Source organism: Macaca fascicularis, chromosome 9 (genome assembly GCF_037993035.2).
Source record: "Macaca fascicularis isolate 582-1 chromosome 9, T2T-MFA8v1.1".
Taxonomy (NCBI): Eukaryota; Metazoa; Chordata; class Mammalia; order Primates; family Cercopithecidae; genus Macaca; species Macaca fascicularis.
Window position 1 is genome coordinate 71315601 of NC_088383.1, and position 22295 is coordinate 71337895.

Genomic DNA, 22295 nt, shown 5'->3' on the forward strand with positions numbered 1-22295 from the left:
ATCCAAAGTCTTGTTTCAAGTTTTTAAAACTTAAAGGTAATGTAGTAAATCTTTTTTAGGATCTTAACACGTCTGGTATTTAAACTTATTTACGAAAGAAAAATACGATGAAAAAAAGGAGGACATCATTACTGTCAACAAATCCAAATGATATCATGTTCAGAATCACGTCTTTCACTACCTTCTTCAAACATCACTTCCTCTCCACTACTTCCCCCAGTCCTTTAGGCAAATCAGTGATTCACACCGCCCCTTCCACCCAAGATTCTTAAAAGGATCCACTGTGCACGAACGAGAAAGTCCCACAATCCAAGTACATTGCCCTAGTGATCTTTGATGTTTTAAAAGGCACCTGTAAAAATGCCAAAACCCAAAATTAGATCCCCAAGGGCTCCTTTTCTTTCTTGACCACACTTCTCTTTTTCAATGCCTCCCTCACCCCTAGAGGCCAGACAATTTCCCATCCAATAGCCCTCCTCCTTCTAATCAAACCTAAATCCTGCCCTCCATTACCACCAGCCCCACCCGGGTAAGAGGCTCCAGTCCCTGCCCCGATCGCCCTCCCTCGTCCTGGGAAGGGAACACCGGCCCAGGTCTTGCTCCTCTGACTCTTCACCCCCGCTGCCAAACCCAGAGCATCTCTTCCTCCGGGTCCACATTCCCGCAGGACCCCTTCGATCTTCTTCCCCCACTGCGCAGCTTTCAAAAGCCCCCAAGCTCTGGGCTCTTCAAGCCTCCCCCTCCCGCCCCCTCCCTCTCGTTCCTCGGCCTCCACTTACCCCTCAGCCTCAGGCCCTCGGTTCGACAACCTCCATTTCCTTCAGATTCCATTCCAGAGCTGACTCTCCCGGCTCCCTCAACCGTCTCCCCGGGGCCCCTCCGGGTCGCGGTCCCTCGGCAACCCCCGGCTCCATCCCAGACTCCCTACTCACCCTTGGCAGCAGGCGCCCCCCAAGCTACCCTCTCCTCAGCCTCAGCTCCCGCTCACCTCCGCGGTCCGAGTCGGGCTCCCCGGACCCACCTCCGAGTCGGCGTCCGAGCCGCCGTCGGAGTCCGGGGCCCTGCCCGCCTCGCCGGAGTGCAGCGCCTCAAGCGGCGGGGGCGGAGCCCGGGGCGGGGAGCCGGAGTGGAGGCGGGGGCGGTGGCGGCTGCGCGCAGGCATCGTCCCGGCCGCCGTCACCGCCGCGCCGGCAGCTGCTCACAGCCGAACCGGAACTGCTTCGGGAGGCGAGGCCCTACCGGCCGGGAACGGGGTTCTACCGGCAGGGGGCGGGGCCCACACTGGAAAAGACGCGAGGCTCCAGATGGGCCCGACTGGAGAACCGAGAAGCTGCCGCGGGGGAGCCAGAGGGCGCATGCGTCATGCCGAGGGCCAAAGCGAGAGTAGGAAGCGGGGCTAGCGGAGCGGGGGCGGGGCCTGTGGAATCAGTAAAAGGGGTTAGGGCCTAGAAGGAGGTAATCCTAATTCCTCTGGAGAGAGCCCCCTCTTCTCCAATAGCCAGCCACCAATGATAATTGTTATAATTTATTGCCCACTTCCTCTTTGACAGCGTCTATGCCAAATGCCATATAAACATCTCATTTAATCCTTGTGCTAAGGCCAGGCGCAGAAGCTCACGCCTGTAATCCCAGCACTTTGGGAGGCTGAGGCGGGTGGATCACCTGAAGTCAGAAGTTCGAGACCAGCCTGGCCAGCATGGTGAAACTTCATCTCTACTAAAAATACAAAAATTAGCCGGGCGTGGTGGCGCATACCTGTAGTCCCAGCTACTCGGGAGGCTGAGGCAGGAGAATCGCTTGAACCCGGGAGGTGGAGGTTGCAATGAGCCGAGATCACGCCGTTGCACTCCAGCCTGGGCGACAAGTGTGAAACTCCATTTCAAAAAAAATAAAAATAAAAATCCTTGTGCTAACTCTGCAAGGGGGATCGTATAGCACAGAAAGGTAAAGAAACACATTGCCTGACATATTGCAAACTGATATTCCAACCCAAATCTCTCTAACATCTGATCCTATATTTTCCTCCACCATGCTGCGCCACCCTGAGGGAAGGTCTCCTCCCAAGCCAGGTCTAGCATAGGCATAAACCAAGTCCAGACCCAACTGTAACCTGGACACGAACCCCTCCTTGGCCTTGCCTCCCCACACAGTGCCGGGCTGACTTCAGTGGTTCTGAATGGGATGGACATGAATGTAGACTGCTTCCATGGGATGCCCTGGTGTGGCCTTTCCCTTCAAACTGGTCTTAAGGCCAAGGACAGCTGGGAACCTCCCCACTGCAGCCCATACCCTTCCCAGCTCCATCAGGGCTGCTGAGAAGTCACATGACAGAGGGCGAGACATCTCATCTCTTGCTGATAGCCAGCTCTGGCAGAAGGACAGGTTGACCTTTCTCAGTTTCTATTTTGGGACCCAAAGCCCTTATAGACAGGGGAATCTCCCTCCCACCCTCAAAATGTTTCTGATGACAGTTGGCCCCTTTGGCTCTCAAAGTCTAGGGCAACACTCACCTCCCTTCTCCCCGTTTGACATACAAGGCCCTCTTCAGCCTTCTCTTCTGAGAAGTCAGCTACGTTCATTACAGGACCATTGTTCAAACCTTCCCCCACTGGCCCGGCATGGTGGCTCACACCTGTAATCCCAGTACTTTGGGAGGCCGAGGCAGGCTGATCACTTGAGGTAGGAGTTCAAGACCAGTCAGACCAACACGGCTGACAAACCCCGTCTCTACTAAAAACACAAAAATTAGTGTGGCATGGTGGTACACGCCTGTAATCCCAGCTACTCAGGAGGCTAAAGCAGGAGAATCACTTGAACCCGGGAGGTGGTGGTGGCAGTGAGCCAAGATGTCACTGTACTCCAGCCTGGGTGACAGAGTGAGACCCTGTCTAAAAAAACAAACATACAAAAAACAAACACTTTCCCCCTTCCCCCATGAATCTTGTGGGCACGCTTTAAAAATGAAGCTCTCCATGTCTCTTATCCGTATTTCTCTGACTCTACAACTCAGAAAACTGTCCCTGACCTCCATAATTCAGAGACTCATCCAACAGACATCCAATCCAGCTCCTACCCAATTTGTGGCCCACCTAGACTGTACACTTCTTTCAGTTCTATCATTCATCCTTGGAACCAGCCACCTCCTCTGCACCCTGGATCTCTACTTTAACTCAGTCCTCATAACCTAATAGCCTTAGGCAGGGCTCTACATCTACTAATTCCACAGACGTTTCTAAGTACCTACTATGTATCAGACCCAGCACGTCTTTTGTTTCATTTAATCCTCAAATTCTCTGAGGTAGGTGTGATTATCCTTACTTTACAGATGAAGAAACTGAGGTTCAGGGAGGTAGCTGACTTGCAGAGGTCTCTCTGATTCCATGTTCTCACGGAGTTTGGGGGTGGGGGGAGGCTTAGGGAGGAAAAGGTCTTGTCTGCTCCAGAGGCCCCTTTGACTTGCTGAGTCACTTGCTCCTGTCCCACCTGTCCCTGTCAATCTCTGGGAAGGAGAAATGACACTGGAGAGGCAGAGAGGAGTGACCGCAGAGGCAGAGGGGTGGGCGGGCTGGCCCATGGCTGAGACCTCGCTCCCAGAGCTGGTGGGAGAGGACAAAGCCACGCCTTGCCCCAGCATCCTGGAGCTGGAGGAGCTCCTGAGGGCGGGGAAGTCTTCTTGCAGCCGCGTGGATGAAGTTTGGCCCAACCTTTTCATAGGAGATGCGTGAGTGATAGCTGGCCAAGGGTCATGGGGGTGGGGACAAGGAGAGGCAGTTCTTGGTGGCTTTACCAGACACAGGAGGGTAGAAACAAGGAGAAATAGCTCTGCTCTGACCATCCCAGGCCAGGGACCTTCTCCAGGACCCCAGGCTGCCAAGGACAGTGCAGTGACCAGGTATGGCCACGAGGGGGAGCAGGGACTTCGCCTGCCTGAAAGCAGGGAGTCTCCCAGGAGTCCTGGGAAACATTTCCAGGACAACTGGCAAGTGTAGAGGTACAGGCCTGGGAAATAGTATTTGCAGCATGAGATGAGGTAGACAGAGAGCCCCCTATTTCTGGACCCAGCCTCCCTCCTCTGGATACAGATGGTGGAGAAGCCTGACTGAAGGTGAATCAGAGAAGGTGTTGCCTCTCAACATTTGTAGGCTAGAAGCAGGTATTAGGTGGTAGCCGGTAGAGGACGGATGTGCGTGGGAGGACATGAGGCAAGAAGGGAGGGGCAGCCAGGTTCTAGGGCTGAAGCAATCCCTTCCTTCCTGTCCTGGCCAAGGCAGGAGCAGAGGCCTTGAGGAAGCAGAGAGGGTCTAAAGATCCCCCAACACACGCATACCACCAGTTCTGCCACCAGAAAGTGTGGGGCTCTGGGTATGGGGCTGTGGAGTCAGACCCCACTTGGAGCTTGCTGGGGTTGGATTCTCTTTGGACCCTGATGGCTCGGTCCCTCTGCAGCAGGGGGCCAGGCAAAGCCTCCCTCCTGGTCCCATGGCTTGGCTGTTATCCAGTGCCCTTCCTGCCCTCCCCAGGGCCACAGCAAACAACCGCTTTGAGCTGTGGAAGCTGGGCATCACCCACGTGCTGAACGCCGCCCACGGGGGCCTCTACTGTCAGGGCGGCCCTGACTTCTACGGCAGCAGTGTGAGCTACCTGGGGGTGCCAGCCCACGACCTCCCTGATTTTGACATCAGTGCCTACTTCTCCTCCGCGGCTGACTTCATCCACCGTGCCCTCAACACGCCTGGGGGTAGGACTTGGGGTCTAAGCCCGTATCCCATCTTGCTCATTCCTGGGGAGGATGCCTCATTTCTTCTCAGTCATCAGTGCCCTCCCATCCCTGGTTTTTAAAAATCCTCTGCTTAGGCCGGACACAGTGGCTTATGCTTGTAATCCTAGCACTTTGGGAGGCCAAGGTGGGTGGATCATCTGAGGTCAGGAGTTCAAGACCAGCCTGGCCAACACGGTGAAACCTCATCTCTACTAAAAATACAAATATTAGCTGGGCATGGTGGCACACACCTATAATCTCAACTACTCGGGAGACTGAGGCAGGAGAATTGCTTGAACACGGGGCAGGGGGAGGTTGCAGTGAGCCGATATCATGCCACTTCACTCTAGCCTGGGCAAAAGGGTGAAATCCATCTGCCCTCCCACCCTGAAAAAAAGTTCTTTGCTTAGTGCTCCAGCATTTTATCAAACCCTATTCCTTCCCAGATGGGGAAACTGAGGCCTGGAATACAAGGCCATGCCATGAGTTAGGAGCAACCCTAAGGCTGAAAGCCATTTCTCCCAAACAGCAGAATAGCTCTTTCTCTGCAACACTCAGCTTTGGGAAAGCACCATTTGGTACCTAGATGTCTGCCCCAAAGTACTTCTTTTATTCCTTTTTTTTTTCTGAGACAGAGTCTCAGTGCTACCCAGGCTGGAGTGCAGTGGCACGATCTTGGCCCCTCCATCTCCTGGGTTCAACCTCTGCCTCCCGGCTTCAAGCAATTCTCGTGCCTCAGCCTCCCAAGTAGCTGGGACTACAGGCATCTGCCATCACACCCAGCTAATTTTTGTATTTTAGCAGAGACAGGGTTTCACCATGTTAGCGAGGCTGGTCTTGAACTCCTGACCTCAAGTGATCTGTCTGCCTCGGCCTCCCAAAGTGCTGGGATTACAGGCATGAGCCACCGCACCCGCCCCTCAAAGTACTTTTAACTAGAAAGAAATGTATCTCAAATACTCAGGATACAGCATAGGAGTCCAGGGAGGCTGGTGTCCTGGCTTTGTGACCATCCTAGAAGACAGCTGTGTCCCTCACTATGTGACCCTGGGCAAGCCAGTGTCCCTCTCTGGACTTCAGTTTCCTCATCTATGTGACAAGAATGACAAGATTACAGCTCACATGACTTTTTAGTATCCAAAGCACTTTGACATTCTTTTGTTCTTTGTCCATTCATTCACCAGCTATTTACTGAGTATCCACTATGTGCCTGGCACTGAGCTAAATAAATACTGGGAATCCAGACTTTAAGAAGCAGGGTCCTTGCCCTCTTGGAACTGGTGGAAAGACAGCCAAATTGTGAATAGTATAGTCAGAGCTACGCATAAGAGTGGGCCAGTGTGGAGGGCTCTGGGAGCACACGGCGGGGGTGCTGAGCCTAGAGGATCAGTAAGATGGGGGGACTTCCCTCTACAAAAGTATTCATGGGTCATATGCAAAAAAGATGAGCTGCTCTGTGATTCAAGCAATACTTTGAGCGGTCAAGAAAGCCTGTGGAGGAAGCCATGTCTCAGCCGAAACCTGGTGGATGAGTAGTAGAAGTTAGTCAGACTGAGACCAGGGGAAACAATTTGCAGGTATTTGGAATAGCATGTGGTTAAGGCTGGAGGTCAGAAAACATGGCAGCCTCAAGGAACTGCAAGTTCCTCCATTTTTCCTCGAGCTGAAGGTGGGGGAGGGACAGTCTAAGATGAGGCAACAGGGGCCAGCTCTTGAAGGGTCTTAACAAGCTATGTTAAAAAGGTTAGGAGGCCAGGAGAGGTGGCTCACACCTGTAATCCCAGCACTTTGGGAGGCCAAGGTGGGAGAATCACTTAAGTTCAGGTGTTCAAGACCAGCCTGGGCAACATAGTGAGACCTTGTCTCTACAAAAAAAAAAAAAAAAAAAGGCTGGGCGCAGTGGCTCAAGCCTGTAATCCCAGCACTTTGGGAGGCCAAGACGGGCGGATCACGAGATCAGGAGATCGAGACCATCCTGGCTAACGCGGTGAAACCCTGTGTTTACTAAAACATACAAAAAAATTAGCCAGGCCTGGTGGCAGGTGCCTGTAGTCGCAGCTAGTCGGGAGGCTGAGGCAGGAGAATGGCGTAAACCCGGGAGGCGGAGCTTGCAGTGAGTTGAGATCGCGCCACTGCACTCCAGCCTGGGCGACAGAGTGAGACTCCGTCTCAAAAAAAAAAAAATAAATAAAAATAAAAAATAAATAAAAATAAAAAATAAATTTTTTTTTTTTTTTTTTTTTTTTTGAGACGGAGTCTCGCTCTGTCACCCAGGCTGGAGTGCAGTGGCCGGATCTCAGCTCACTGCAAGCTCCGCCTCCCGGGTTTACGCCATTCTCCTGCCTCAGCCTCCCGAGTAGCTGGGACTACAGGCTCCCGCCACCTCGCCCGGCTAGTTTTTTGTATTTTTAGTAGAGACGGGGTTTCACCGTGTTAGCCAGGATGGTCTCGATTTCCTGACCTTGTGATCCGCCCGTCTTGGCCTCCCAAAGTGCTGGGATTACAGGCTTGAGCCACCGCGCCCGGCCTCTAAAAAATAAATTTAAAAGAAAGGAAAGAAAGAAAAGAAAAAAAAATTCGGACCCTATCCCAAAGGCAGGCAGAACAGGTATTGATCTACCCATTTTACCGATCAGGGAACTGAGGTTCATAAAGGCTGAGTGACTTGCTCAGGATCACAAAGTATACCCAAGGCAGGGTAGGAAAGGAACTTGGGTTCCCATCCCAGCCCGTGGGTGGGCCGGCTGGTGGGAAAGGGTTTTTCACCAGGATGTCTTCCTCAGCCAAGGTCCTGGTGCACTGTGTGGTGGGCGTGAGCCGCTCCGCCACGCTAGTCCTGGCCTACCTCATGCTGCACCAGCGGCTGTCCCTGCGCCAGGCGGTGATCACCGTGAGGCAGCACCGATGGGTCTTCCCCAACCGAGGCTTCCTGCACCAGCTCTGCAGGCTGGACCAGCAACTGCGGGGTGCCGGCCAGAGCTGAGGGGCCAGGTGAGGCCTCGGGGGGCGAAGCTGGATGTGGTTGGCAGGAAGTTGTCTCTGTGGACATAGGATTGGGTTCTTGCAGGATTGGTTGGCAGGGCTGCATGTGGCTGGAAGTGAGGATTAAACGGGGCCTGGCCCTCTCCCCAAACTGCTGGGTTCCCTTCACCTACCCAAGGTCTCACCCAAGGGCCCGGCCGAGGCAGTTCTCCTGTAGGACCCCCAACCCACCTCCCCCACCCTACCTGGATCTTTCAGACCCCAAAGAGAAGAGGAGGACTAGGATGTGAGGGCGTGGAAAGCGTAAAATGGAAGAGGGGAGACTTTCCTACCTGGTCTTGAGGCCAACCTGCCCTGCCTCAGCTGAAAGCTTGTGGGGGCTCCCCTACATCTCACCGAGGCATCTGCATAGCCAGCCTGGACCCTCCTGAACCTCCACATCCCCTTCCCCCTAGGTCTGGACCCCAGGTACAATGCCGCAGAGAAAACCTTCCAGACTTAGCTAATTCTCATCAGTGAGCTAAGGCCCGGCCTCCACGGCGGCTCCCCACCCAGCAGGGCCTGCCTCCACCTCTGCTTCCCCTACAACTCCTTCCCTGTCTCGCCTCAACCCTGTCTTTGGCTGTCCCCACCACCCCACGCCACAGACAGGCTGCCATTTGGGGGTGGGTGACTGGCCTGGGCATGCTTGGGAGCTGGAACAGCAGCAGTTTTTTCCTCCCAGAAGCCTCCCAGGGCAGGGCCTGACTCTCTCCCTGTCTCCCACCCCTAAGAGTGGTTCCTATCTCTGAAGGCATAGCCAGCCCAACCAGAAGGGAGGCCCTTCAGCAGCATTGACCCCTTCCCACGGGCTGGCTGGAGGATGAGCATCTTGGGGAGGAGAATTAGGGAAGGATCAAGGGCTAAGTTTAGAGTTTGGGGGTGAGCGTGATAAGAAACTTTGGGTTATAGCTGGGCTTGAGATTGGCCTGCCGCCAAGCTGTGGCATGGAGCTCTATGGGTAGAAGGTCTGAAGGGGGCATGTTTCCCGTGGAATGGCAAATTCCCAGCTTGCTCTCTCTCCTCTAGACAGGACCCCGGAACCTGGCAGAGCAGCAGATCTCAGACCATGCCCAGTCACCCCTCTCCCTCAGCCTGGGGCCTTAGGCTCCCTGACCTCTGACCTCAGCATCTTTCCCATCAGGCAACTGACTTTGGGGGAGTTGGATAGGCAGGGGTATAGCATTGCACAATTCATGGAGGTGTCATCCACCAAACTGTGCAACTGGAGGCCCCAGGAGTTATGCAGTGTGCAGCCTGTGCAGCCGTACACAGCAGCTCTGGGTCTGGGGACTCTGAAAGATAAGGGGCCGATGGGGAGAGGTCATCTCTGTCCCTAAGCCATGGATATCAAATCTACCTCCTCATCTCTCCCAGCAGCTGCACTCATTGACCTTATGCACAGGGCTTAAGGTAGAAGCAGGTTTAGGTGACAGCTCTTACCCCTGCCTCAACAAGTCCCAGCCAGCCTGGGCCTTGGTTCACCTGCCTGTAACACAGAGCTCATCTCTCTTCCAGAGCTGGTCCTTACTCCCTGCCATGGGGCTCTGCCAATTTGCCACCCTGGCACTGGTCCTTCTGGTGCTGCTGGAGGCTCTGGCCCAGGCGGACACACAGAAGATGGTGGGAGCCCAGCGTGGAGTCCGCCCTAGAGCCTGCTACTCCATCCGGCTCCTCCTGGCGCCTGCACCCCCTCTCCACCACTGTCTTTGGCCTCCACAGGTGGGAGTGGGCTCCCCTCTCAGCTAAGCCCTCAGGCGTCTTGGCCAGGGATCCCAGGTTCCCTGGGAAAGTAGGGAGGGCAGGAGAGAGGAAGGGGGTTTCAGGTATTTGTGATAGCTGTTGGCCACAGCTGCCTCCAGCAGCTCCCCTCAGGGTTCAGGGAGCCCCAGGAGGGGCTGAGCCTTAGCTCCCTGAAGCTCAGACCTCAGAGCCCCAGCGCAGGTGTGGCTGCAGGCATGGGTGTGCCCTGTCCCCATCATCTGGGAGTGCAAGTGGGAGAATAGTATCAAGGTATGGGTGTATGACAAAGGTCTGTGGATGACAGAGAAGGTTCCTAATGGGCCCAATTGAAGGTCCCAGCTGACCACAGTTAGCAGAGGAGAGACCTAAAAGACCATCTCTCTGGCCTCAGGGGACAGCGGGGCCTGGGTATCCCTGCCTTTTGGGTTGGGGGAGGAGCTTGGCAGAGGGTAGGAGTGGCCCTGGACACATTGCTTCTGCCTGCAGCCCAGGGCTGTCTGAAGACCTGCTCTACACCTGTGTCTGTGTGTGGGCCTGCGCCGCTTCCCTCAGCCTGAGTCTTCTAGGTCTTTATCCTGGACCTGTCCCATCAGCCTTGGCCCCTAACTGAGGGCCCCTGGACCTGGGTTCTGCTGTTGGCAATGCCACCAGTTTACATGTGATTTTTGGCTAGTCTCTTCACTGTCCTCCTCCACAGAACATCTTTCCAGCTTGAACTTTCTGCCCTTCTTCCATAATACCCTTGAAGGCCAAGGGAGAGGGTCTCACTCCAGTTGCGTAGCCTGGAGTGCAGTGGCATAGTCAGGGATTAGGGCTCACTGCAGCCTTGACTTCCTGGGCTCAGGTGATTCTCCCACCTGAGCTTCCTGAATAGATGGGACTACAAGCATGTGCCACCACAAGCAGCTAATTTTTTTTATTTTTTATTTTTGAGATGGAGTCTCGCTCTTGTTGCCCAGGCTAAAGTGCAATGGCGTGATCTCACCTCACCGCAACCCCCGCCTCCTGGGTTCAAGTGATTCTCCTGCCTCAGGCTCCCGAGTAGCTGGGATTACAGGCATGCGCCACCATGCCAGCTAATTTTGTTTTTAGTAGAGACAGGTTTTCTCCATGTTGGTCAGACTGTTCTCGAACTCCCAACCTCAGGTGATCCACCCACCTTGGCCTCCCAAAGTGCTGGGATTACAGGCATGAGCCACCGCGACTGGCCCAACTGGCTAATTTTTTGTATTTTTAGTAGAGACAGGGTCTGGCCATATTGCCTAGACTGGTCTCGAACTCCTGGACTCAAGCAATCCTCCCACCTCAGCCTCCCAAAGTGTCGGAATTATAGACGTTAGCCACTTTCGCCGGCCAAGAGACCTTTTAAAATGCTTTATTTGATCTTCCTTCTCCTACTGTCAACATACATGTACACAATATGCCACAGTCAGACCTGGGCTGAGCTGCCTTGATTCTTAGCAGTGCTGGGACAGAGGCCTGGGCCTGGAGGGAAAGGTGCCTGGCTAGGCTTGGCACTGGTCATGCCATGGAACCAGTGGACAAGTTGGGAGTGGCAGGGGAGGCTGGAAGAGGGGAGTAGACAGCATGCTTTATAATTAAACTCAAATCAAAAAATAGAAACAGCATCAAGTGTGCGGAGACAGGCAGCTGAAAGCCGGCAGCACAAACTGCCCGTCAGAGAAGTGCACAGCCTGGGCCAGATATTCCCACAGGTGGGTGAGTGCCCCTAATTTGGGGGGGTAGGGTGTGGTCTCTGAGCATGCTGGGTAATGAGGGCCAGGACACTTGTGCCTGTGTGGGGAAGGGTGGGGGTTGGGTTGGGTAGAGAACTGACTGGGTCAGAGATGAAGGTGCAGACAAAGTATAGTAAAGTCAGAAAGACCTGGGCTTGAATCCTGACTCCCACATCAATTGGCTGTGTGACTCTGGATGTGTTGCTTAACCTCTCTGAGTCTCGGTTTCTTCATCTGTAAAATGGGGATGATAATATTGCCTGTTCCATAAAGGCACTGTGAGGATTCAGTGAGAAAATGTAAGCGCCTAGCTCTGTCTGACACATCCTTGATGAGTGCTAAATAGAACAATTATTGCTGGACAGAGAAAGAAACATTAAGAAATACAGAGACAGAGAAGAAACCTCACTGTCCCGTAGGGAAGTTACCCTCCACCCAGGATATGGCTGGGGCTAGAAAGGGTAAGAGTAATTATAGTAGTGATAATAATAGTAAGATGCACCATTTATTGGGCATCTACCATGAGACAGACCCTGTGGGAGGTGCTTTACATTAATTATTACATGGAATTCTCACAGCATCCTCACTGAAGAAACTGGCTCAGTAAAGACCACATAGATGCAACTACCAGACCTGAGAATTCTGCCCAGGTCTGCCCTCCCCAAGGTCCGCAGGCTGAGTGCAGAGACCCACAGCTCTTCCCCACTGGCGCCACACCCACCACCCTTCTGCAGGCCTTCTTCCCCACACTCCTCACTGGTCCTGCCCTGAGATCTCCAGCCCCACGTGGCCTGTGGCCACACTCCTGTCTGGCCTCCCTGGAGTGGAGTCAGAAAGGATGGGCAGGAAGAAAGTCCAGGGGACCATCTGAAGCTGCAGCTGAGAGGTGGATGGCAAAGAGCTGCCCCCTGCCCCAAGGAAGCCTGTCCCTCTGCCTGATGTCGTGGGCACGCAGAGCAGTGTCATGGGAGGCTGCAAAGGCACATGAGCTTCCTGGGGGGGGATGGGAGACAGAGGCAAATGGGGGAGCTACCCAGGGAGGAGAGATGCAAAGACAGAAAACAAGTGCATGGACTTGCAACCAGCAGCAGCACAGGAGCAGGCCAGGAAAAGCCCTGCCTACAGAGGCAGCTGCTCTGCTGAGCGGGGGAGGCAGGAAGGGGGAGAAGAGGAGCACGAGACCAGGGAGAGAAGGAGGGCTGCAGGGAGTGGGAGGGGAGCCCGGTCAGGCCCTGGCCCTGCTGGACATTGGGCCTGTGCCTCACCTGGCTGGGGCCAAGGAGACATGGAAGGTAATGTCAGGTGGGGCCCTCCGAAGACCGTTTCGGGTCTCAGAAACCGGCGGAGCTGCCACAACCACCGACTTCCCCTCCCTGGGAGGGCCTGGGGCTTAAAGGACGAGTCCCTGGGCGGGTGTCTGGGCCTGACTCTGACAGGGGCTGGGCTGGGTCCCAGTGGGTTAGAGTGGCCAGGCGGGGCAACACCCTGAGCATTGGGAGCGAGGCATTAGGTGGAGCCTGACCAGGAGTAGCGCTAAGTCCAGGGGAGAGCCCCGTTCTTCAGACCTGGGCCTAGGTCCCCTCGGAGGAAGAGGCACGCACTGTGGCCTACCAGCCCCCAAATCCTTCACCCCTCTGGAGCCTCCTGGGGGTGGGGCTTGGCTGCCTGCTCCCTGGCACGGCTGGGCTGCGAGACACCCATTGGCCACAGGGGGGCAGCCTCACCCCATGCCAAGCTCCGCAGGCCTGAGTCTGGTGCCCGTCCCACTTCCCAAAGCCCCATCTCCCTACCTGATGGCTCCAGACCAGTGTGGCTGTTGGACTCCCCTGGGGCCTGAGGGCTTCCCCCACTCCACCACACTACACTGCCCTCTGCCCTGCAGTGACCGCACATCCAGACCCTCCTCTGTCATTCTCGGGTCAGACGCCCAGAGCATCCTGAAAGTTAAGTTCAGTATCCCTAGCAGGGGAAGATAAACTGTGGTCCAGATCAGGGCAAAGACTTGCTTGTGACCACAGAAAGTCATGGCAGAGTCCCGGGGAAGCCAGGCTCTCCTCGCTGCCTCAGAAGTTCTCTTCCCACCTCTTCAGGTAGCCTCCCATCTTCATGGGGGGTTATGGAACCAAGGGTCTTCAATCCCAAAGAGATACCAAGCAGAGAGGAGACCTGGGCGTTTAGAGGGACTGGAGAGCCCACCGCAGTCCACAAGGCCTCAGTCAGCTCTCAGACCCCACCCCCATGGGCGCCCCAGCCAGCACCTGGAATTCTAGCCGCTTCACAGTGTTTGTGTTCTGGGCGGAACCTGCCCAGCCTTGTTCCACTCAGGCAGAGTCCTGCCCCTGCACCCACTCCCCCATTCCTGGCCCCAGACCATGCCCCAGGTAGGTGGCAGGCCACTCAGCCGCCTGGAGAGGTCACAGTGGGGGATGAGGAGGACACCTGGGTCTTCACTTCCGCCTTGCCCGACAGCCTCCCACTGGGTGAGCCTGGCCAAGCCGGAAGCCTCCTGGGTGCCCGTTTCTCTTTCTGGTCCTGGCACTGCCTACCAAAGGGAAAAGATGTTCTTCCCAGTATGCACCTTCCCTAGTCACTGGTCCAGGGGATCAGGGGCAGTTAGCAAAGACAGGTCCCCCTCTCCAACACGGCACCAGGCCCATATTCTGGTGCCGCTGAAAATCCAGCTCCGCAGGGTCCCTGACTCCTTCAGCCAGCAGATGCCTGAAACAAGCCACCTGACCCGGGTGGGGCCTGATATCCAGCGCTGGCCTGAGTCGTGGGGGTAAGGAGGAAAACCCGGGGCCTATAGGCAGGTGTGTGGTTCAGCAGCACCAGGCCCCCTTGAGAAAAAAGGGGGGTTAGTGACCACTCTCTGGAGGCCCCAAAGATGGTAACTGAAAGGCTTGGGGACGGACTAAAACCCCAGCCTTGCTACTTATGAGCCGTATGGCTTTGGGCGTCACTTTTAAAACATTCTGAGCTTTAGCTTCCTCCTGGGTAAAATAGGAACCGACATCCCATGAGTGAGACATCAGGTTTTTTGTCGTTGAGACGGAGTCTCACTCTGTCGCCCAGGCTGGAGTGCAGTGGTGTGATCTCGGCTCACTGCAACCTCTGCCTCACAGGTTCAAGAGGTTCTCCTGCCTTAGCCTCCCGAGTAGCTGGGACTACAGGAGTGGACCACCACACCTGGCTAATTTTTGTATTTGTGGTAGAGACAGGGTTTTGCCACGTTGGCCGGGCTGGTCTTGAACTCCTGACCTCAGGGGTTCTGCCTGCCTCGGCCTCCCAAAATGCAGGGATTACAGGCATGAGCCACTGTGCCCAGCCAGAGGCATCAGGCTTTTAAGAGGCATTAGCTCATTCCATGTGGAGATGCTAACAAATACCAGTTCACAGCCCTGGCCTCTTACCTGGAGATGGGCTCTGATCTCCGAGTCCCTGAAAGTGGGAGGGGACAGGGGTCTGAGGATGAGTACTGGAAGTAGCAGGTGAGGGGGCTTGAGAGGTCACAGTGGGGGATGAGGAGGACACCTGGGTCTTCACTTCCGCCTTGCCTGACAGCTGCCTAGGTTGGTGGGGCGGGGGGTCCCCTGAGAGCCACAGCCATCTGTGCCCTGAAAGCCACAGCTTTCATCCCTACAAAGTCCAAGCTGACTTAGGGGTGAGATCTGCACTGACTAGTGCCACAAATAGGGAACTCCAAGGGCCCCTTGGCCAAAGCTTCATACAGCTGCAGCTCAGCAGAGGGCAGGAGAGAGGTCTGCCCAGCTCCATAGCAGTGACAAAAGATTGATTCCCTTGTTCCCTAGGGAAGGGTTCTAGGCCCAAGCCCCAGCTGAGCTTGTTAATACCTCATGTGAAATAGCTGAGGCCCTTCCCGCAGCATCCCCGTGGCACCTGGGTACTGCACCATGGGCTTCCCCATCAGCTGGATCCACCCTCCAGGAGCCTGCCTCCAGCCACTGCGGTGTCCACTCTGTTCCAGGATGGACTCCCTGCAGAAGCAGGACCTCCGGAGGCCCAAGATCCACGGGGCAGTCCGGGCATCCCCCTACCAGCCGCCCACGTTGGCTTCGCTACAGCGTTTGCTGTGGGTCCGTCAGGCTGCCATGCTGAACCACATCGACGAGGTCTGGCCCAGCCTCTTCCTGGGAGATGCGTGAGTAAGACCCACATTAGGAGTGGGGGTGGCAGAAAGGTGTGAGGTTCACACGGGAATGAGGGCATGAGCCTCTCCCAGAGCCCTCCCGGGCAGAGGTGGCACCCTTACCTCCCACCGTATCTTTCCCTATTTTTCTTTCCTTTTATATTATTACTGCTTTTAACTGTGGAACTAGAATGCACATAAGAAAAGGGCACAGGGCCGGGTGCGGTGGCTCATGCCTGTAATCCCAGCACTTTGGGAGGCCGAGACAGGTGGATCACTTGAGGTCAGGAGTTCGAGACCAGCCTGGCCAACATTGTGAAACCTCATCTCTACTAAAAATACAAAAAATTAGCCAGGCATGGTGGTGGAGACCTGTAATCGCAGCTACTCAGGAGGCTGAGGCAGGAGAATCACTTGAATCCGAGAGGCGGAGGTTGCAGTGAGCTGAGATCGCACCATTGCATTCCAGCCTGGGCAATAAGAGCGAGACTCTGTGTCAAAAAAGAAAAAAAAAGGAAAAAAGAAATGTGCACAGAGCATGTATGAACAGCTTCATCACCCAGTGAAGAAAAAGGATATTACTTGTCTCCCAGAAGCCCCTACTGAATCTTTCTCATTATAACTTTTCTATTCTCTGTGGTTAATCACTGTCTGTTGAATTAATTATTTCCCTGTTTTTCTTTAAAGTTTTACCACCTATATACCTAAACAGTGTAGTCAGTTTCACCTGCTGTTTAAAATTATATGAGTGGAATCATATTGTGTGTGTTTTGTGCCTGGCATCTTTTGCTCAAATTTGTGAGTCACCCACGTTGTTATGTGTATCTGCAGTTCATTCATATTTTCACTGCTGGAGATTTCATTATATGATTATGCCACAGTTTATCCATTTTACTGAATATGGACATTTGAATTGTTTCCACTTTTTGACTATTATGAACAATGATCCTAGTAATATTTCATCTTAAAATTTTTATTTATTTATTTAGAGACAAGGTCTCTCTTTGTTGCTTAGGCTGGAGTGCAGGGATTATCATCATTCACTGCAACCTCAAATTCCTAGGCTCAGCAGTTCTCCTGCCTCAGCCTCTCAAGTAGCTGGGAATACAGGTGTGCACCACCACACCTAGCGAATTTTTCTTTTTTTTGAGGTGGAGTCTCACTCTGCCACCCAGGCTGGAGTATAGTAGTGCAATCTTCACTCACTGCAGCCTCAACCTCCCAGGCTCAGGTGATTCTCCCACCTCAGCCTCCCAAGTAGCTGGGACTACTGGCATATGCCACCATGCCTGGCTATATTTTTGTATTGTTTGTAGAGAGAAGGTTTTGCCATGTTGCCCAGGCTGGTCTCGAACTCCTGAACTCGATGAATCCTCTTGCCTTGGTCTCCCAAAGTGTTGGGATTATAGGCATGAGCCACAGTGCCTTCCTGAAAAGGAGTCTTTTTTTTTTTTTTTTTTTTTTTTGAGATGGAGTCTAGCTCTGTTGCTCAGGCTGGAGTGCAGTGGCGCAATCTTGGCTCACTGCAATCTCCGCCTCCTGGGTTTAAGTGATTCTCCTGACTCAGCCTTCTGAGCAGCTGGGACTACAGGCGCCCACCACCACGCCTGGCTAATTTTTGTGTTTTTAGTAGAGTTGGGGTGTCACCATGTTGGCCAGGCTGGTCTCAAACTCCTGACCTCAAGTGATCCACCCACCTCAGTCTCCCTAAGTGCTGGATTTATAGGAATGAGCCACTGCACCCAGCATGAAAAGGAGTCTTAAACTCCAACTGGAGGAGCCCCTTCACCCTGGGCCAATTTGCAGGCTCTTGTCTCTTCCCTTGGTGGGTGGTGGGCAGGGGTGTTTGCAGACTTCAACCCAGCCAGAGCTGCCACAGTGAGATCTACCGCCACCCTCCTAACCCCTTGTGCCCTCCCCTCCAGGTACGCAGCCCGGGACAAGAGCAAGCTGACCCAGCTGGGAATCACCCACGTTGTGAATGCTGCTGCGGGCAAGTTCCAGGTGGACACAGGTGCCAAGTTCTACCGTGGAATGTCCCTGGAGTACTATGGCATCGAGGCAGATGACAACCCCTTCTTTGACCTCAGTGTCTACTTTCTGCCTGTTGCTCGATACATCCGAGCTGCCCTCAGTATTCCCCAAGGTGCACTTCTGGGTCTGGCATGGTGGAGGGTGGAGGGTGCGCTTTAGGACTCTCCATTTTTCCAGTAGCCCTGGTAGGTGGGAGTCCAGAGAGACAACCCCTTTCAGCAACCCTCCCACTCCATGGGACAAATAGCTACTACCATTCAGTGAGTGTCGCCTTCAGGGACACCCTCGAGGCTAGCAATCACGGACATAACTAAGATCCAATGTAGTCATCAGCATCACCACATCCCTCCATAAGAGGCCAGGCACTGGACAGAAGGTATAGGACCCAGCGAAGCTCTTGAGCAGGCTCCTCTACGATGAGTCCTTGGCATAGAGCTGCAGGGGCAGGCTAGATGGCAGAACTCAGGGGAGGTAGGTGGACACCCCCTATAATCTGATGCAAACCCAGGGACCTGAGGAATTCAATAAACCCCCTTCCCCTGGCCCAGAGTTGCAAAGAATGCCTGAGGAAGCACCTGGACCTGAAGAAGGAAATCCCAGCTGCTAACCTAAACTCTGCCTCTAACTTGCTACGTGACTTTGAGCCAGCCTTCTCTCTCTGGGCTTCAGTTGCCCCATTTGACAGAGTAGACAGTGTCAGTATTGCAGGATGCTGTAGAGGATGGCCATGGGTGTCTCTTCTTCCCAAAGGGGTGGGTGGTTCAAGGGCAGGTAGCTGATGTTAGCTCGGTTCTCCCCACAGGCCGCGTGCTGGTACACTGTGCCATGGGGATAAGCCGCTCTGCCACGCTTGTCCTGGCCTTCCTCATGATCTACGAGAACATGACGCTGGTAGAGGCCATCCAGACGGTGCAGGCCCACCGCAATATCTGCCCTAACTCAGGCTTCCTCCGGCAGCTCCAGGTTCTGGACAACCGACTGGGGCGGGAGACGGGGCGGCTCTGATCTGGCAGGCGGCCAGGATCCCTGACCCTTGGCCTGACCCCACCAGCCTGGCCCTGGGGACAGCAGGCTCTGCAGTTCCTAGTGACCCTGAGATGTAAACAGCAAGTGGGGGCTGAGGCAGAGGCAGGGATAGCTGGGTGGTGACCTCTTAGCAGGTGAATTTCCCTGACCCAATCCAGAGATTCTTTATGCAAAAGTGAGTTCAGTCCATCTCTATAATAAAATATTCATCATCATAAAGACAGGCGATCTTTTGGTGGTCTGTGGGGCCGTGGCTTACTCTCGGGATGGTCACAAGGTTCCAGATGGCTCGCCAACTCTGATTCAGTGGGATGGCAGCCTTGGGGAGGAGGACAGGTGGGAATAATTTGTGATATCTGCCTTGGGTGCAGGAGGAAGGAGTGGGGGTACAAGTGTGAGGATTAGATGACCTCGTCCTCATCTTGTCCTCCTCATATCCTCACCCAGGAGTTAGGTTGTCTGATGAAGACCCAAGTTCAATGCATCACCATTCTCTCCATGCCCATCCTACCCAAGGCTGAATATCAAAAGTCACTGTGCACAAGTAGCATCTCTTGAAACCAGTCAGTCTTTTCACTGACACTCTGCTTTCAAAAATGGACTGCTTAAAATTAGACACCTAACAAATTAAAGCATTAAACAAGAGGATGATGGGATTGGGAAGGAGACATACCAGAAATACTAGGCAAAGAACAGTTATATGATGGAACAAAACAGCTCTGAGTTTCTTGGTTCTTATCTTAGCACAACATAAAATAAAACAATAAAGAAAGGCCCCCCCCTCCCAGCTTCCTCACATGTAAATACCTCATAAAAACCCAGGGTATTTATAAGGATTAAATAGGCAGCTTTCCTCTACCTCTCTGGCTGCTCTTAGTGAGGTCTTGTCTCCTCTGTTTTTGTGTGTGTGTATTTGGGGTTTCTGGTTGTTTTGAGATAGGATCTCACTCTGTGGCCCAGGCTGGAGTGCAGTGGCACAGTCAGCTCACTGCACTCTTGAATCCTGTACCCTAGCTCGAGCAATCCTTTCATCTCAGCCTCCCAAGTAGCTGGGACCACAGGCGTGAGCCACCACACCCAGTTAATTTTTAAATTTCTTTGTAGAGATGAGGTCTCACTATGTTGTCCAGGCTGCTCTTGAACTCCTGGACTCAAGTGATTTTTCCTGCCTCAGTCTTCCAAAGTGCTGGGATTACAGGTGTGAGCCACTGCACCTGGCCCCTTGCCTTCTTTGGCTGGCCCTTCAATATCAAGTTTTCTCAGGGGTCCATCCTCTGCCTCCTCTCTCCTGCAGTGTTTCTGCTCTCCCAGTTCTCTGCAACACTTGGTCCCAATCCCACGTTGCTGTTGGCTGCCTCAGGTGCTCTCTGAGTCTTTTCCAGAGGGCAGACATATGTCTTAGGTGGAGGATGGCGGGAGGACTGGTGCTGCTGTGTCCAGCTTAGTCACAGGGCCCAGCCCCCACCAGGCAGGTGCAAACACTCCTGGGCTCCCCACCCTAGGAATGGAAGACTGTTCTCAATTCATCCTGGGGTTGATGGAGTCTATGACTCTCTAGAGCAGACAAAGCCCGTCCCAGTTCAGTAGCCCCACCTCCCCACTCCCAACTCCCTTGGGTCCCTCCTCCACCTGACAACTCAGTGCTTGTTGCTGTTTCTTACTCATGCACCATCAGTGGGACCCAAGGTAGTGGCTCCAGAAGCCAGTCATCCTCATCTGAGTACGGGCAGCCTGCCCCTGCTGGCTGGGGTAGATGCACTGCGGCTGCGACAGAGCCAGACTCTGGGCCTGGGGCTTGGGTTCCAGCAAGTCACCTTCTTGGAGCTCTGTGGATTGGGTGCAGAATCTGGGGCTGCAGGGGGAGATTGAAAGAAGCCATGAGGAGGCAGGTGGAGGGAAAGCCAAATATTCCCCAAGTACTGAGGAAATCAAGGCCGAGCTCTAGGCTGGCACCTCCTCTGGGATAACTTCCTGCCTGCCACTCTCACCCAGGGAAGGCTGTAATAACATATCTCCCTCTTGTATAGAGCAGCCTTGTGAAAGAAGTGGTGTATTGTGAGGAGCATGACTTTAGAGCCAGACTCTTTGGGTTCAAATCCTACTTCTTCCCTTTGTCAGATGGATTATCTCAGTTAATCTCTCCATACCTCAGTTTCCCTATCCATAACATGGGATTAATGACAGCCACCACATAGGATGGCTGTAAGGATTAAGTGGGGCATATAGAAAGTGCTTTGCACAATATGTGGTGAGTTCCCAGAAATGGCAGCTGTGGCCAGGTGCAGTGCTTCACGCCTGTAATCCCAGCACTTTGGGAGGCCAAGGCAGGAGGATCACCTGAGCCCAAGAGTTCGAGACCAGCTTGGGCAACACAGCAAGACCTCATCTCATTTATAAAAATAATAAAATACATAGATAAATGATAGCTGTGATCAATCATCATCACAGCACATAGTACTGGCGCGCCAGTCTTGGACTGAAAGCTGGCAGCATTCTCAGTGCATTGAATGAATGGATGAATGAGTAAAAATTAGCTGACTTAAAGGCAAGATGGTGTCCTGGATTGGATCCTGGGGTTTTTTTTTTGTTTGTTTGTTTGCTTTTGTTTTGAGACAGAGTCTCACTCTGTCACCCAGACTGGAGTGCAGTGGCACAATCTCAGCTCACTGCAACTTCCACCTCCCAGTTTCAAGTGATTCTCCTGCCTCAGCCTTCTGAGTATCTGGGATTACAGGTGCCTGCCATCACACCTGGCTGTTTTTTGTATTTTTTTTCTTCTTTTTTTGAGACAGAGTCTCACTCTGTCGCCCAGGCTGGAGTGCAGCGGCCGGATCTCAGCTCACTGCAAGCTCTGCCTTCCAGGTTTACGCCATTCTTCTGCCTCAGCCTCCCGAGTAGCTGGGACTACAGCCGCCCGCCACCTCGCCCGGCTAGTTTTTTGTATTTTTTAGTAGAGACAGGGTTTCACTGTGTTAGCCAGGATGGTCTCGATCTCCTGACCTCGTGATCCACCCATCTCAGCCTCCCAAAGTGCTGGGATTACAGGCTTGAGCCACTGCGCCCAGTTATTTTTTGTATTTTTAATAGGAACAGGGTTTCACCATGTTGGCTGGGCTGGTCTTGAACTCCTGACCTCGGGTGATCTGCCCACCTTGGCCTCCCAAAGTGCTGGGATTACAGGTGTGAGCCACTGTGCCCGGCATATTTTTTATTTATTTATTTATTTATTTATTTATTTATTTATTATTATTTTTTAGTAGAGACAGGGTTTCACCATGTTGGTCAGGCTGGTCTCTAATTCCTGACCTCAAATGAACTGCCTGCCTCAGCCTCCCAAAGTGCTGAGATTACAGGAGTGAGCCACCGCACCTGGCCTTGGATTGGATCCTGGAACAGAAAAAGGACGTAAGTGGAAAAACTGGTGAAATCTGAATAAAGTTTGTGGTTTAGTTAATAGTGTTATAGGAATGTTAATTTCTTTGATAAATGTAGCAAGGTTATGTAAGAAGCTAATATCAGAGAAAGCTGAGTGGACACACAAGAAATGTCTCTTGCTATCTTTGTAAGTCTGCTGTAAATCTAAAATTATTTCAAAAATAAAAAAATTAGCTGACAATTACCAACTGTTTTGCATATGCCAGCACTGTGCCAAGTTCTTTAGAAACAATTTTTTTTCCAAATTTCATCCATAATGTTTTATGTCTTTTGAAAACACACGAATCAGAGCCCAGGAGGTATAGGCTACAGTGAGCCAAGCTGTGATTGCACCACTGCATCCAGCCTGGGTGACAGAGTGGGACCCTGTCTCCAAAAAAGAAAGGAAAAAAAA

The 22295-nt window shown here is 53.3% G+C and overlaps 3 protein-coding genes across 32 annotated transcripts in view; 2 read left to right on the forward strand and 1 right to left on the reverse strand.

Annotated features, from left to right (window-relative positions):
* Positions 1–1731, forward strand: part of LOC135964897 (uncharacterized) — a 34066-nt gene extending 32335 nt beyond the window's left edge. Inside the window, exons 2-3 of the mRNA XM_065520028.2 lie at positions 520–1383; positions 1600–1731. Coding sequence (XP_065376100.1) covers positions 520–1383; positions 1600–1626 — 891 coding nt within the window. The 3' untranslated portion in view covers positions 1627–1731. The remainder of the gene's footprint in view (positions 1–519; positions 1384–1599) is intronic.
* SAMD8 (sterile alpha motif domain containing 8) overlaps positions 1–3397 on the reverse strand; it is a 73419-nt gene extending 70022 nt beyond the window's left edge. For 4 of the 10 annotated variants that reach the window (XR_012417760.1, XM_005565416.4, XM_065520861.2 and 1 more), the window contains exon 1: positions 989–1094. The gene's annotated coding sequence lies outside the window, so the exon portion shown is untranslated. Of the gene's footprint in view, positions 1–779; positions 1095–3318 lie in introns of those variants that run through there. The other 6 variants (XR_012417763.1, XM_015456137.4, XR_012417762.1 and 3 more) reach the window with 3 other exon arrangements.
* Positions 3398–3544: 147 nt separating this feature from the next.
* DUSP13B (dual specificity phosphatase 13B) lies at positions 3545–18685 on the forward strand. 21 transcript variants are annotated; one of them, XR_012417765.1, is made up of 8 exons: positions 3545–3721; positions 4521–4738; positions 7543–7750; positions 9299–9502; positions 11144–11242; positions 15245–15418; positions 17332–17552; positions 18243–18685. XR_012417765.1 is itself a non-coding variant. In XM_045400034.3 (8 exons), exons 3-8 carry the CDS (start codon positions 7664–7666, stop codon positions 18443–18445), a joined length of 1086 nt encoding a protein of 361 aa, XP_045255969.2. In that variant the 5' UTR covers positions 3545–3892; positions 4521–4738; positions 7543–7663; the 3' UTR covers positions 18446–18685. The 21 variants fall into 21 exon arrangements, 19 of the variants coding, with proteins under 19 accessions (XP_045255969.2, XP_073857825.1, XP_073857822.1 ...); XM_045400034.3 differs by having other exon boundaries at positions 3545–3892; positions 11144–11238; positions 15143–15418; XM_074001724.1 differs by having other exon boundaries at positions 3545–3892; positions 11144–11238.
* Positions 18686–22295: the final 3610 nt, after the last annotated feature.

Excerpts from the sequence above, each read along its gene's own strand:
- DUSP13B (XM_045400033.3), top strand. The coding sequence starts at position 3,573 with ATGGCTGAGACCTCGCTCCCAGAGCTGGTGGGAGAGGACAAAGCCACG. Across the intron at positions 15,419-17,331 it reads AGCCTCTTCCTGGGAGATGC|GTACGCAGCCCGGGACAAGA; the intron begins GTGAGTAAGACC and ends CCTCCCCTCCAG. Across the intron at positions 17,553-18,242 it reads TGCCCTCAGTATTCCCCAAG|GCCGCGTGCTGGTACACTGT; the intron begins GTGCACTTCTGG and ends TTCTCCCCACAG.